The 16,757-nt window shown below is 35.0% G+C and overlaps 1 protein-coding gene across 10 annotated transcripts in view; it reads left to right on the top strand.

The window, feature by feature from the left end:
• Positions 1–16,757, top strand: part of ATF2 (activating transcription factor 2) — an 81,838-nt gene that overhangs the window by 41,537 nt on the left and 23,544 nt on the right. For all 10 annotated transcript variants that reach the window (XM_045480265.1, XM_045480268.1, XM_045480272.1 and 7 more), the window contains 3 exons: positions 4,091–4,269; positions 4,976–5,090; positions 5,817–5,903. In XM_045480265.1, the coding sequence (XP_045336221.1) occupies positions 4,091–4,269; positions 4,976–5,090; positions 5,817–5,903 (381 nt within the window). The remainder of the gene's footprint in view (positions 1–4,090; positions 4,270–4,975; positions 5,091–5,816; positions 5,904–16,757) is intronic.

Raw genomic sequence — 16,757 nt, 5'->3', positions numbered from 1 at the left:
CTATTCTTCACTGCTCTTATATAGTGACAGCTTTATCTTTACTACTAAAAATTGCTCGAACCAAGGTTATTTAGGCTTTTTAAGGGCTAAAGCAATACTCATTCTCAGCAATGGGTCTTTGGTACTGCCAACTGAGGTGATGGTGATACTGTCTTAGTACAGGCCTTTTGTAGGCAATTTAGGGCTTATTCCTGGATCTTGAATACCTTGGTAATTTGGGACCCTCTGGGCTATAGTATGGGTTGAGTAACCATTATTGTGAGTATTTCTTGATTGCTTTTTTTCATAAGCACATCTAATGAACACATGGGGTACTATGTGTGGCACAATGAAGAAGCATTGACAATGTTTCTGTGTAGATTATTTTATTCTAAAACCATAAATGGATTAATGGATTTCTGTCATGGCAGAGGATGACATGGCTTTGACCTTAGATGTTTTGTGGGGTGTTTTCCTCAGTTCCTAATTATAAAAGTGAGTCTCTTTATAAAAACTTTAAGAATATAGAAAAATATAAGGAAGAAAACCAAAATCTCCTCTTAGCCCATAATTGAGTGATAAGAAATACTAATATTTTGAAACATTTTTTCCTAGATATATGCCTGCATTTATACAAATATACTGTATAAGTGAATAGCTCGTTAGAAGGATAAATAGATACAAAGAAAAATTCGAAGAAAGATCCTAGTTTACTTTTTAATTTAAAATATTTATTTTTAATTTTTTTTTAAGTAAGCTGTACACCCATCATGGGGCTTCAGCTCATGACCCCAAGATCAAGAGTCACATGCTCTACCAATTGAGCCAGCCAGGCATCCGGATCCGAGTTTACTTTTATATCATACATTCGACATTCAACATTAATGAACATTTTCCCACATCATTAGAAAATTTCCAAAATCATAATTTTCTTCATTTTTTGAGAATTTTATTGAAACCCAAGTTAGTTAACATGTAGTGTAATAATGGTTTCAAGAGTAGAATCTTATTGATTCATCACTTACATATAACATGCAATGTTCATCCCAACAAGTGCCCTCATTAATGCCCATCACCCATAACCCATCCCCCTACCCAGCCACCCCTCCAGCAGCCCTCAGTTTGTTCTCTGTATTTAAGAGTCTCTTATGGTTTGTCTCCCTCTCTGTTTTTATCTTATTTTTGCTTCCCTGTATTCATCTGTTTTGTTTCTTAAATTCCACATATGAGTGAAATCGTATATTTATCTTTTTCTGACTTATTTTGCTTAGCATAATACATTCTGGTCCCATCCACATTGTTGCAAATAGCAAGATCTCATTCTTTTTGATTGCCGAGTTATATTCTATTGTATAGATATACCACATCTTTTTTATCCATTCATCAGTCAGTGGACATTTGGGCTCTTTCCATAATTTGCCTATTGTTGATAGTGCTGCTATAAACATTGGGGTGCATATGCCCCTTCAGTCAGCATTTTTGTATCCTTTGGATAAATACCTAGTAGTACAATTGCTGGGCCATTATGTAGCTCAATTTTTAATTTTTTGAGGAACCTCCATACTGTTTTCCAGAGCGGCCATACCAGTTTACATTCGCACAAAATCATAATTTTTAATGGTTGTACTTTATCATTATCTTAATGTATTTAATTATCTTGTTCTTTTTTGGACATAAAGGTTTCCACATTATCACAGTTACAGGAAATATTGTTAACTCTTTGATATGAATATCTTTTTTCCTAAAGATCGTGCCAGTCCCTTCACACTCAACAGTTTTTCCCTGTTCATTGCTGCTTCAGCTTCTTTCAGGAGTAATCCTTGCTACATTCCTCCCTCAGTCATTAGCCTCCTCCTGGGCAGGGCATAGCCATGCCAATTTGTTAAAGTCCATTCTGGGCCCTCTTCACTTTTCTTTCTAGGTGAGATCACCTAGACCATAACTTTAAAAACCATCTACATGCTGATGACTCTCAAACTTCTATCAACCAAGATATCGCCTGGATTTCCATTTTCATCTCTCACTCCCGTCTTGACATTTCCTTTTCTATGACTGAAAGACATCTTAAACTTAATACATCTAAATCAGAACTCTTGATTTTTTTTCCATAATTCTCCCTATCTCAGTAAATTTTCTCTCCATCCCATTGAGTTGCTCAAGTCAAGAATCCTTAATTTCTTCTTTTTCTTCACACCAACACCAATAGCAAATCTTATCAGACTTACTTTCTGAAATATTAATTTATCCTCTTTGATCTTCAGTGTCATCACTTTAGTCGCAAGCCATCATCTTTTACTTGGATTATTAATAATTACTTCTAACTGGACTTTCTACTTCCATCTCCAATATTCTATAGGTAGCTTTATTTGTAATACATTATATAATCACTTTCCTGCTTAAAATCCTTCAGTGGTTAGCCATGGCATTTAAGATAACTAATAGTCCTTTCATAAGGCCTCATTGATCTGAGCTTGTCTGCCCATTCGACCTTCACTTCATGCCACTCTGGTGTATTCCCCAAATATTCTAAGTTTTTTCCTACCTTAAAGACATTACTCTTAAAATGGTATTAGTTTTAAGTATTAAAACTTAATACTTAATGGTATTAGTTTTAAGTATTAAAACATAATTAAGGGTATTGCTTCCCTCTCCCTAGATAGAATTTTCTCCGGCTAGCCTTTCAGTATCTGTTCATCCAGCACCATTTTTTGCAGAAAAGCTCACCTCACCTCACTATGTATGCTATCTAAAGTAAGCCAACCCCAACCTTCCCTCAGTTAATCTTTCATGATTTATTATGTTGTACTGTTATTTTATAACATACTACTATTTGGAATTTTCTTGTTCTACTTGTTAATTGTCTTTTTCTTCCCAGTAGCCCTTGAGGGCATGCTATAAATTCTCAAACTTGTTGAATAAATGAAGTTCCAATAGTACTAGTTGATCTTTTCTTCCTATGTAGCTAAATAAGATTTTGATAATAAGAGGCAGCGTAAAGACCAATTCTAAGAACACAGTAGACCCAATTTTTACCCTAACTAGTAAAAGGAGTTCTAGGTAAAGCTCTTAATCTCTTCCTAATCTGTAAAACTGGGGAAAAGACCATCTTTAAGGTCCTGGCTAACTCAACAAATTCTGTGTTTTTCTTTAATTTGCAAAGATTTCACTCCAGGAATTGTTTTACATTCAGGATATCAACATTACTTGACCTTTTGACATTAATAAATTGTTGTAGCAAACATTTGTATTAAAATTTTTTAATCATTTCTATTACTAATTTGTATCAGTCTCTCTGGATCTGTTTCCCCTTTTTACAGTATAATGATGGAGTAGGATTAGGCAGTCTCTCATGGATTTTCAGAAATGTTCATGGAATCATAGCCAAGTTACTTAGCCTGTTTCTGGACTGATAGGAAAACAAGTAGTATGGAAAAAAAAAAAGAAACACCACTCTGATGTTTTTATTTTTATTATTTTTTTAGGTGTTTTTAAATTCAAATATGAACGTTATATTTGACGCTTTTTAGCTACTTCTAAAATTTTCTTTTTAATAACTTTAGCTTGTAAAATTTTAAATAACTTCGGACATTACTTTGGGGGAGGGTATTATTCTGTAGATGCTTTTAATTTTTTTTTTTTAACGTTTATTTTTTTTGAGACAGAGAGAGACAGAGCATGAACGGGGGAGGGTCAGAGAGAGGGAGACACAGAATCCGAAACAGGCTCCAGGCTCCGAGCTGTCAACACAGAGCCCGACGCGTGTAGATGCTTTTAGAAGTGTGTTATATTCTGTTCACTTTTAAGTTTCATGGATTGACTTATAATTAAAAAAAAGTTTTGTTAATGTTTATTTATTATTTGAGAGAGAGAGAGAGAGAGAGAGAGACAGAGCTTGAGAGGGGAAGGGCCAGAGAGAGAGGGAGACACAGAATCTGAAAGCACACTCCAGGCTCCGAGCTGTCAGCACAGAGCCTGCTGCAGGACTCGAACTCCCGAACCGCGAGATCATGACCTGAGCCAAAGTCAGACGCTTAACCAACTGAGCCACGCAGGTGCCCCGGATTGACTTATAATTTTAAATCCCACCCTTTTTTATTTCATCACTAAATAGGAGGTACCATTGGCACAAACTGCACAGCCCACATCAGCTATCGTTCGTCCAGCATCATTACAGGTTCCCAACGTGCTGCTTACAAGTTCTGACTCCAGTGTAATTATTCAGCAAGCAGTACCTTCACCAACCTCAAGTACTGTGATCACCCAGGCACCATCCTCCAACAGGCCAATCGTGTAAGTGATGATTTGGGCCAGTCATTGAACTGTTTATGAATCAAGTTTTTCTTGTCACAGTTTTTCCCACAACATATAATTCAAATTGTGGCCTTAGTTTTGTGTGTGTATGTTAATCATGTTCTGCATGCTTTGATTTTTGGAAAAAGTATTTGGGTTGTCTTTTTCTCTTAGTGTTATCTAATAGATTAGAAAATAAATATCTAAAACTTAATTTTTAAAAAAAATCGCATTGAGTGTGAATTTAAGGTGGTCTCTAATTTTCATGCTGTTTCACACAGAATACATAAAATTACTCCAGCAGATGACATTTTTTTCAGTTCTTAAACATATGTCAAGACTTTGGTTTTTTCCCAAACATTTTAAGTAATCTCTACACTCAACATGGGGCTCAACTTACCTGATCAGAAGTTAAATGCTGTATCAACTGAGCCAGGTGACCCTCAAGACCTTCTGATAAGAATTTTTCTCATTCAGCATATTGGAGATTGTCCTGTTTTTCTGGACCTGTTGTTTCTCCACACTGCTATATACATTATGTATTTAGAATACAATTAAAAATAATAAAATTTTGTAATTTGCTTTGCAGTGGTTAGAAAATTTATTTTTAAATGATATGATAATAGGAGTAAAAATACTCTCGTATTGTTAGAAGTGGCTGATAAGGATTTCTTACCTTTAATTATTCTTCTTTTGTTTTTCTTAGTCCTGTACCGGGCCCATTTCCTCTTCTGTTGCATCTTCCTAATGGACAGACCATGCCTGTTGCTATTCCCGCATCAATTACAAGTTCTAATGTGCATGTTCCAGCTGCAGTCCCGGTAAGTTTGAGGTTTAGACTCTGTAAACTGATCTAGGGCTGCTTGATTGGTTTATGAAACTGAATCCAAAAAAATACTTACTAGGGGTTAGTAGTGTGTATTCATTCATATTTATAATGACAGCATATACCATTCAAGACAAACATAATTGGTTAGAAAATGTTTTTCCATCCTCTCAAAATTTTCTTTTCCTTGTTTCCATACAACACCCAGTGTTCATCCCAACAAGTGCCCTCCTCAATGCCCATCAACCCTCAGTCTGTTCTCAGTATCCAGGAGTGTCTTATGGTTTGCCTCCCTCTCTCTAACTTTTTTCTTTTTCCCCTTCCCCTCCATCATGGTCTTCTGTTAAGTTTCTCAAATTCTTCCTTGTATTTTTAATTTTAAGAAATTTATTCCTTATTCAGCCCATTTCACTTTGACTAGATTTGTAGAATTCAATTATTAACACAGATTTCTGTTCTTTAGGAATATATGTGTACGAAAACACATGTCCAGTAATTCCATGGTACTTTGATTATTGCAGGAATTGTTTATAAGGACACTCTCTGTGAACTTTTATGGAAATTGACAAATTTGAAAAGATAAATCAGGACAGTAGATAATAAGGGTTTACAGTTTTCTGATTCTGAACTCTCAAATTTGTATAACCATTGTGCAGATATAGCACAAATCTCATATTGAATATATCCTCTAGCAATTATTTGTTTAATATATTTTGCATAGCTTGTTCGGCCAGTCACCATGGTGCCTAGTGTTCCAGGAATTCCAGGTCCTTCCTCCCCTCAACCAGTACAGTCAGAAGCAAAAATGGTAAGCAAGATTTTACTTGTTCTGTACATTTCTTGAGCCTGTTTTGAATTAGTTTTTCCATTAAAGCCTGCTTCAAATGTACAGTTTAGATCACATTTTATAAAGCTTTGGAATGTATTACACTATGCAAGAACCAGATAATATGGAAGAGTTTCCATTAGCGTAGGGCCTAATTAGTGGTACTTTAAAATAAAGGGATGGATTTGAGAGTAAAGTCCTAGTTCTTGTCATCGGTTTGTCTGCTTTTGAGCTGTGGCGTTTTGAACAAAATCTCCTCCTTGTGGTGGCTAGGAATATTACAGCTGAAACTAGGTGTAAACATTGGAAGGCCATACAGATGGTTTTAAACAGTGATAGGAATTAGTAGAACAGTATTGACAAGAATTCTGAAATTGTATACAAGTTAGTAAATGTAGCACATAATACATAAAGAAAATCCATATTTTTGAGTTGCGTTTTGACACCAAGAAACTGGTGGTGTTTAAGGGATAAGCTATAGATTAAAACCCATGTCTTTGGACTCCTAATTTTAATTCTGACTCTGCTGTTCATTACCCTTAATCAAGCCATTTTAATTTTGAGGAGACTCAGTATTCTTAGGTGTAAAGAGATTAAACGTTGATTTTTAGAGTGTCTCTTAGCCCCAAATTCCATAAATGTGCTAAATTCCATGGCAAAAAACTAAAGCTGCTTTTTGTTTTTTTAATCCATGTAATTCTCCCTTCTGTAGTCTTAACACATTTTCAGGACTAATTCTGAACATCAGTTAATGTATCCTTAGAAAAATTAATAGATAATTTTGCATCAGTTCTGTGCTAGGCAGTATACTAACAGTATAAATGTGTACATATAAAAACCATTATATATTGCAAAGTTTCAAGTTTTTTACCTCTATTCTCCTTTGCTAATAACCTCAAAATGGCATGTGATAACTAACAGTAAAACTTAACACACCATCTGAATGAACAATGTTTGAAGAGTGTAAAAATTAGCTAGTTATTGATTGTGGTGAGAGAACTTAAGAAAACCCAAGAGGGCAATTTTTTGCATTAACAGCATGTTTAACTCAAAGCTTTGGAAATACTAAGATGCATCTTCACTTGATAGCAAAAAAGCTTCATTGGGAATGTTTTTTACACTTCCTAAACATACCGTACTAGTGAAAAATTCAATTTAGTGAGAACTGAATAGAGTAGAAATAGGAGTTAACGAGATCTGTTGTTCTATCCTGCATCTAAAAATACTTTTACATATTCAGTGGACTTTTTTTCCTAGCAAATTAATTCAAAAGGAACAAGTCAGATTTAAAGAAATACTTTTGGCTATAAGAGTAGGCCATACTTGTAGAAACTATTAAATTTAATACTTCCTTGAATAACTTTTTCTTTTAGGTCATCAGGAAATTAACAAGAATAAAAGTGTTTTGTGTGCTTGTATATTAAAAAAATCAAAGCTATAACTTTATATATGGAAAATAATCATTGGTTGAAGGCCCAAAAAATAGCATGGGGAGTCATAGATTGCCCTACTTAAATTTAACAATCCAGTTAAATTTATTATTAGGATTTTGCTAATGTAAAATAACCATATTTAGGTGATTGCCTATTTTAATTGGAGTAGTAAATAAGATTGTCCAGTTTTAATTAAATAAAAAGACTCAGAAATTAGTCCGTTTCCTTTTTTTTTTTTTTCTAACTTTTCATTATGGAAAATTTCAAACATATACAAAGTAACCAGTATAGAATAATGAACCCCCATGTACCCATCACCAGCTTCAATTATTAGCACTGTAACTGCCATTCGTGTTTTATCTATGCCTCAGACCATTCCCTACCCAACTCAATTATTTTTTAATAGGCCTTTCTGAGTGTAAAATTTATATACATTGAAATGAACCAATTTTAATTTTGATGTATAAGTGTATTAATGTAACTCACACTGCTATCATGATATAGAACATTAACATCTACCCAGAAAGTTTATTTCCCTTCGCAATCAGTATACCTTCCCAACTGTTGTCACCAGCAATTAGTTCTAGAATTTAATATAAATGAATCCATATATATTCTTGTGTCCAGCCACAGGATTTATCAATGTTGTTGAATGTATTGGTTTGCTGCTTTTTATTGCTGAGTAGTATTCCATTGTGTGAATATAACACAGTTTCTTTAGCCATTCTCTTGTTGGTGGACACTTGAATGGTTGTCAGTGTTTAGCATTGTGAACAGAGATGCTGTGCACGTTCTTGTGTAACTCTTCTTGCGGATGTTTATTTTCATTTGGCCTATCTACTGAAGGGTAGAATTTGCTGAGTAAGGGGTAGGTACACATTTAACTTTGTAAGAAACTGCCAGACCATTTGCCAAAGTTCTGAATTCTCACAGAGTATGGGAATTCCAGTTGTTCCACATTTTTGCCAGCATTTGGCTTTGTCTCATTTTCATTGTAGACATTTCTAGCAGTTTGTAGCAGTATCTTATGGTTTTATTTAATTTCTGATTTTGCCAGATGCTTTTGTGATATCTTCTGCTGATTTCTTAAAATGGGTTGTCTCTTATTTTTATGTCATAGGAACTTTTTAGATATACTAAATACGAAATTTTTGTTACATATGTCTTACAAATATTTTCTCTTAGTGCGTAGCTTGGCTTTATTTTTCTTAATGATAGTACAAACATATCATTCATTGCTACTTTTATCTCTAATGCTTTCTCCTAGTTAATTGGGTTTAATGTGCCTATGTTTTTTTGGCTTAAAGTGGAAGCTTGGATTATTGATTAAACCTTTTTACCTTTCCAGTATAGGCATTTAAAGCTATAAATTTCTTTCCACAAATTTGATCTGCTATATTTTCATTATCATATATCTTTTAATTTCCTTTCTGATTTCTTTGAACTACTGGCGCTTATATTATTGTATAATTTCCAAATATCTGGGGGCTTTCCTTTTTATCTTGATTTCTATTTTAATTACGTTGTGGTTTGAGAACATACCACCTTTGGTATATTTGATTGTCCTATGTTTCCATTTTCTAATATATCATACCTGTTTGGCTCATTTGTGAAAATTAGATATTGCCCTTCTATCCAGGTAATATGAACTGGTAACAAAATACCAATTGCCTAGAATGCTAAGGGAATTCTGATTAATTGGGGGTTTTGTTGTACAGAAATAATTTCACATTTCATCATTGGTTTTATATTTTTATGAAATATTGCTAGTCTGTTTTCCCTTAGTCTATAATGTTCATTTTATATTACTGTCTAAGAATTTTCACTGCTTGCGTGTTATCAACTATACTTCTATATTGTTACAAGTACAAAACCAATCTACCGACATTGGGAAATGACCTAAAAATAGTTTGGGTTTTGTAGTTGGTTTCATGTTCATATGTTTTTCCTCAGTCTCATTTAATAATTATTTCTGTCAGTTGTCGTTTATTTAACATACATTTCTTAGGTACTAAGAAATTCAGCAGATGTGATCTTAAATTTTGAGTTTCTCTTGCAAATCGTTCTGGTGATCATCAAGAGAGGCAAAGAAGTCTTCTTTTAAGGCCATTGATTATATTCTTTAGCAGTTAGGATTTTATCAGTGAGTTGTTTGTTTTTGGTGCCCTTGATAACTTTTGTGCATAAAAACCATTATTCAGGGACTGCTTTTATTTATTTGATTTTTTATTTTTTTTTTTCAGGGACTGCTTTTAAAAAATATATTAGATTTATTAAAGTTACAAATTCAGAAACTTAGTTCTTCCCTGAATTTTTAAGGCCAGTTTACAAATCCAACTATATAATTGCTTTTAAAGGTCTTCAAATATAATTAATTTTAAACATGCCAAACTTCATTTTAAACTTAATATATCCTGTTTTCCCTGTAGGTACCTCAGTTGTCTAATAAACTTCTCTAAGTACTTTAATAACCTTTTAAGTTTAATTAAACTTATAGATATGAGGCTTGGTTTTCTTAAATAGTCCATTATTGGGAGGCTTATGAGATTATTTTAGCTCTTCCAATTAAAATCACAAGACTGAATTGATCTTTTAACCATTTTAAATTGAAATTCAAGGGTAACCTATTACTCTGTGGCAAGTTACTTTAATTACTTTCAGAACATAGAATACCAAATAGGTACAGATGATTTTAAAATTTGAATTAATATGTCAGTGTCATTGATTTTTAGCCCCCTGGAGCTTAATAAGGTAAAAGACTTACCAATTGAGGAAATAATTGTATCCTCCCAACTGAAGAAAGTTGAGACTGGTTTCCTTAATGACAGGCAAATGATCACAGGACTTGATTCTCCATCAGTGATAGGACTCCAAATCCAGTTTCTCCAAATGAGTGATTCCCAGCTCTTATCCCTTTGATTCATGTTACACATTAAATAATTTTTTTTTTGCCAGTCTGCTAACCTTCTAGTAAAATTTACAATGTCTTCTTTCAGGCTTGAGTTGGACTGTGCTTTGTTGTTGCCTTCAACTCTTTGAAAATACTTAAACATCCTCCCTGTTTGGTTTTGCTAAAATGATGTGTGGTTCAGAAGATGTTATATACAAACCTAATGGTAACCACAAATCAAAAATTGGTAATAGGTATGCAAAAAAAAATAGAGAAAGGAATCCAAATATATCACTAAAGAAAGCCAACTTGTGGTGAGAGAAGAGAGCAAGGGAAGAAAAAAACAGAAGATCCACAAAAACAATCACAAAACAAATGACAGAATACCAATAAATACAGACTTATCAATAATTACTCTGAATGTAAATGGACTAAACATTCCAAAAAAAAAAAAAAGCATAGGGTGATGGGAGGGATAAAAAAAAAAAAAAAAAAAAAAAAAATAAGACCAGTGTATATGCTGCCAACAAGAAACTCCTTGCAGACCCAAAGTCACATGCAGATTGAAAAAGAGGGGATGCAGAAACATTTATCATGCAAAGGGGTGTGAAAAGAAAGCTGGGGTAGCAATAGCTGTATCAGACAAAATAGACTTTAAGACAAAGACTGTAACAAGAGACAAAGAAGGACACTACATAATCATTAAGGGGGACTCCAACAAGAAGACGTAACAATTGTAAACCCTTATACACCCAGAATGGGAGCACCCAAATACATAAAAACAGTTAGTAACAAATATAAAGGAACTAACTGATGGTAACACAGTGATTGTAGGGAACTTTAACATCCTATTTACATCGATGAAATCAATTAGGAAACAGTGGCTTAGAATGATACATTGGACTAGTGTTTTAATAGACATATTCAGAATATTCCATCCTACAATAGCAAAATGCACATTCTTTAAGTACACATGAAATATTCTCCAGATTATATATTAGACCACAAAATCTCTACAAATGCAAAAAGATTGAAGTTGCCATGCATCTTTTCAACCACAATGCAGTGAAACTAGAAATCAGCCATAAGAAAAAAATGTGAAAAGAGCTCAAATACATGGAAGTTAAATAACATGCAACTAAACAGTGAATGAGTCAACCAACAAGTTAAAGAGGAAATCAAAAAACACATGGAGGGGGCGCCTGGGTGGCGCAGTCGGTTAAGCGTCCGACTTCAGCCAGGTCACGATCTCGCGGTCCGGGAGTTCGAGCCCCGCGTCAGGCTCTGGGCTGATGGCTCAGAGCCTGGAGCCTGTTTCCGATTCTGTGTCTCCCTCTCTCTCTGCCCCTCCCCCGTTCATGCTCTGTCTCTCTCTGTCCCAAAAATAAATAAACGTTGAAAAAAAAAAAAAAATTAAAAAAAAAAAAAAAAACACATGGAGACAAATGAAAATGAAAACACAGTGGTCTAAAATCTTTGGGAAGCAGCAAAAGCAGTTCTAAGGGAAAAGTTTATAGCATTACAAGCCTACCTCAAGAAGCAAGAAAAATCTCAAATATTAGCCTAGCCTTACACCTAAAGGAGCTAGAAAAAGAACCCAAACCCAAACCCAGCAGAAGGAAGGAAATTATAAATATCAGAACAGAAATAAATGATTTAGGAACTAAAAAAATAGATTAATGAAATCAGGAGCTGGTTCTTTGAAAAGATCAACAAAATTGATAAACCTATAGCCAGGCTCATCAAAAATAGGAGAGGGGACTCAAAATCAGAAATGAAAGAGGAAAAATAACCGACACCACCGGAATGCAAAGGATTGTAAGAATATTATGAAAAATTATGTGTCAACAAACTGAGCAACCTAGAAGTGGATAAAATCCTAGCAACATATAACTTCCCAAAAATGAAGCAGGAAGAAACAGAAAATTTGAACATATAGATTACCAGCAATGAAATTGAATCAGTAATCAAAAATTTCCCCAAAAACGAAAGTCCAGGATCCAACGGCTTCACAGATAAATTCTACCAAACATTTAAAGAAGAGTTAAAACCTATTCTCAAACTTTTCCAAAAAATAGAAGAGGAAGGAAAACTTCCAAATTCATTCTTCAAGGCCAATATTAACCTGATACTAAAACCAGATAAACACACTGCCAAATAAAAAAGAGAGCGCTACAGAACATAGATGTAAAAATCCTCAACAAAATATTAGCAAACCAAATCCAACAATGCATTAAAAAAGTCATTCCCCATGAGCAAGTAGGATTTATTCCAGGGATGCAAGGGTGGTTTAATATTCACAGATCAATCGACATGATACATCACATCAGTAAGAGAAAGGATAAAAGCCATAAGGTTGTTTCAATAGATGCAGAAAAAGATATGACAACATGCAACATCCATTCATGATAAAAACCCTCAACAAACTAGGTTTAGAGGGAACATACTTTAACATAATACAGCCCTTATATGAAAACCCCACAGCTAACATCATAATGGTAAAAAACTGAAAGCTTTTCCCCTAAGGTCAGGAAGAAGACAAGTTTTATTCAACATAATACTGGAAGTCTTAGTCACAGCAGTCAGATAAGACAAAGGAATAAAAGTCCCCCAAATTGTAAGAAAGAAGTAAAACTTCAACTGTTTGCAGATGACATGATTCTATATACTGTATAGAACACTCTAAAGAGTCCACAGAAGGGGCACCTGGGTGGCTCAGTCGGTTGAGTGTCCCACTTCGGCTCAGGTCATGATCTCGCCGTCTGTGAGTTTGAGCCCCGCGTCAGGCTCTGTGCTGACAGCTCAGGGCCTGGGGCCTGCTTCAGATTCTGTGTCTCCTTCTCTCTCTGCCCTTCTCATGCTTGGGCTCTGTCTCTGTCTCGCAGTAATAAACATTAAAAAAATAAAGACTCCACCAAAAAAACTACTAGAACTAATGAATGAATTCAGTAAGTTCACAGGATACAAAATCAATATACAGAAATCCATCGCATGTCTATACACTAATAATGAAGCAGCACAAAGGGAAATTAAGAAAACAATCCCATTTATAATTACACGAAAAGTAATAAAATACCTAGGAATAAGGAGTATAGGTGAAAGACCTGTACTCTGAAACCTATAAAACAGTGGTGAAAGAAATTGAACATGATACAAAGAAATGGAAAGACATTGCATGTTCATGGATTAGAAGAACAAATATGTTTAAAATGTCTATACTGCCCAAAACAATCTACAGATGTAATGCAATCCCTATTAAAATACCAACAGCATTTTTCACAGAACTAGAACAATCCTAAAATTTGCATGGAACCACAAAAGACCCCAAATAGCCAAAGCAATCTTGAAAAAGAACAAAACTTGGAGGTATCACAATTCCAGGCTTCAGATTACAAAGCAGTAGTAATCGAAACAGTATGGTACTGCACAAAAATAGACACCTAGATCAATGGAACAGAATAGGGAGCCCAGAAATAAACCCACAATTATATGGTCAATTAATCTGACAAAGGAGGCAAGAATATGCATTGGGAAAGAGTCTCTTCAACAAACAGTGCTGGGAAAACTGGACAGCTATGTGCAAAAGACTGAAACTGGACCACTTTCTTACACTATATACAAAAATAAACTTAGAATGGATTAAGGACCTCATTGTGAGAACTGAAACCATAAAAATCCTAGAAGAGAGTATGGTGGTGAGTTCTCTAACATCGGCTATAATGACATCTTTCTAGATAGGTCACCTGAGGTAAGAGGAACAAAAGCAAAATTAACTATTGGAAGCACATCAAAATTAAAAGCTTCTGCACAGCAAAGGAAACAATCAACAAAACAAAAAGACAACCTACCGAGTGGGAGAAGATACTTGTAAATAATGTGCCCAATAAAGGGTAAGTATCCACAGTATATCAAGAACTTAACACAGCTCAACACCAAAAAAACCACAATCCAATTAAAAATGGGCAGAAGACATGAACAGATGTTTCTCCAAAGAAGACATCCAGATGGTCAACAGATACATGAAAATCAGTTATCAGGGAAATGCATATCAAAACCTCACTGAGATACCATCTCACACCTGTCAGAAAAGCTCAAATCAAAAAAAGAAAACCAAGAGTTGGCAAGGATGTTGGGAAAAAGGGAGGCATCATGCACTGTTGGCTGGAATGCAAACTGGTGCAGCCACTGTGAAAGACAGTATGAAGGTTCCTCAGAAAGTTAAAGGGACGCCTGGGTGGCTCATTTGGTTAAGCGTCTGAATCTTGATCTTGGCCCAGGTCATGATCTCATGGTTTGTGAGTTCGAGCCCCACATCAAGCTGCACTGATGACATGGATGGGATTCTGTCTCTCCTTCTCTGTACCCCTCCCCCACTTGTGCTTGCTCTCTAGCTCTCTCTTGCTCGCTCGCTTGCTCTCTCAAAATAAATAAAGTTTAAAAAAATTAAAATAGAACTACCCTAAAATCCAGTCATCTCACTACTGGGTATTTTCCCAAAAAATTACAAAAACCCTAATTCAAAGGAATATATGCACTCCTGTGTTTATTGCAGCATTATTGTTAGAGTAGCCAAATTATGGAAGCAGCCTAAGTGTCCATCAATAGATGAATAAAGAAGAGGTATATATGGAGAATGGAATGTTACTCGGCTATAAAAAAGAATGAAATCTTGCCATTTTCAATAGCGTGAAGGATCTGGAGAGTATAATGCTAAGCAATATGAGCCAGTCAGAGAAGGGCAAATACCACATGATTTCATTCTTATGTGGAATTTAAGAAATAAAAAATACAAACGAAAACAGACTCTGACTATAGAGAACAGATGTTTAGCAGAGAGGAGGTGGGGAGGATGGGTGAAATAGGGAATTAAGATTATGCTTACCTAGATAAGCACAGAGTAATATATGGAAATATGGGGGTTTTTTAATGTTTATTTACTTTTGAGAGAGTGTGTGAGTGAGTGGGGGAGGGGCAGAGAAGAGAGAGAGTGAGGGAGAGAGGGACAGACAGAGAGGGAGACACAGAATCCGAAGCAGGCTCCAAGCTCTGAGCTGTCAGCACAGAGCCTGACACGGGACACAAACCCACAAACCGTGAGATCGTGACCTGAGCCGAAGTCGGACGCTTAAATGACTGAGCCACCCAGGCGCCCCAGTATATGGAATTGTTGAATCACTATATAAGTCCTGAAATGAACAGTGTATATTAACTATACTGGAATTAAAAATTTTTAAACATAGTGAAAGATACATTAAAAAAGTAAAAAATTAGGAGAAATAGCATTGGAACACATTAGAATGACTAGCACACTACAGCTGAAGAGAAAACTTATTTGTATCTGAAGATAGCCAGGAATGCTTTTGTGGGGCCCTGATTTTCAAAACCTAGTGCTTATATAAGGAAGACAAATACATATTGTTTGTCTACTATAAATATTGAAGTAGGATCCTTTTTTTGCTAAAGAAATGTCTCCAGAGCAAGGTTTTTTTTGGTTGTTAGAACATTAAGTCTTTGGGAAAGTAAGAATGTGGTAAGAAAAATGTAAGTGGGGATTCACAAATACAAAATTATCTAGTATTTTTTAATATTATAGAAAAATTCCTAGGATCTACTGTCTTCCATAGAATTGCAATGGACCTCCCCACATTTAGATTTAGGAGTTTTGTCATTAAGCAAGTAAACTGTAGGTGTTTGCTATCTGTGTTACTCTTCTACTAAAACAACTTTCTTACCTAATATTTGTAACTAAAAGGTAATGTGTCTGAATAAGACAATGTTAATTGTCTAGGAGCTTTGTTAAGAAGATTTAATAAAGTATTTAGATAGCATTCTTCACAATCCTTCCTTGAAGTGTTGTGTGACAAACTGAGAAATAACTTTGCACACGGTGGGAAGCCAGTAGGTTTTCTGCAGGGGGTTTCTACCGAGAGCTGACAGAGGGCATCTTGGCAAATGTTCAGAAACCTACATTAACTTAGTTGGGCCCTGCATGGAACCTCATGTTCAGCAGAATTCTTCTGACCTGCCTCTGCATGCCAAGCTAATCAGCAAACACCTAATGAGCCCACTCCAAAGAAACAGACTCTCTCCCAACCTACTTCATTTTCATACGTTCTCTGGGGGTGGGGAGACAAGACTTCATGAGGACTGATGATGCTGCAAAGACCACAATAATGATAATTAACTTGCTGAATTTAGAAGATTATGCTGTTAATTAGTTGCAAAATAAAGATAAGTAATAGAGCAGCAGATGGTAGGATAACACCCAGGAGAAGGAGGGTTATTACTCTGATGAGCTTTTGTGGCACATATGAAATATGGATCTGACTTTTTCATAAATTGTTTCTAGAGAACATTATGTTTTTTCTTTGAACTATGATGGAGTAGTTTGTTCCTACTAAGTTCTGACAGATGTGATAAAATTTGTTTCCAGGAATGTGAAATATAACATAGAATTTGAAAAGCAAATTCTTTTTAGGAGATTATCTCTTAAAATGAGTAAGTTGTATTGGC

The sequence above is a fragment of the Leopardus geoffroyi genome, chromosome C1 (assembly GCF_018350155.1).
Source record: "Leopardus geoffroyi isolate Oge1 chromosome C1, O.geoffroyi_Oge1_pat1.0, whole genome shotgun sequence".
Classification (NCBI taxonomy): Eukaryota; Metazoa; Chordata; class Mammalia; order Carnivora; family Felidae; genus Leopardus; species Leopardus geoffroyi.
This window is presented reverse-complemented; position numbering and strand designations above follow the sequence as displayed.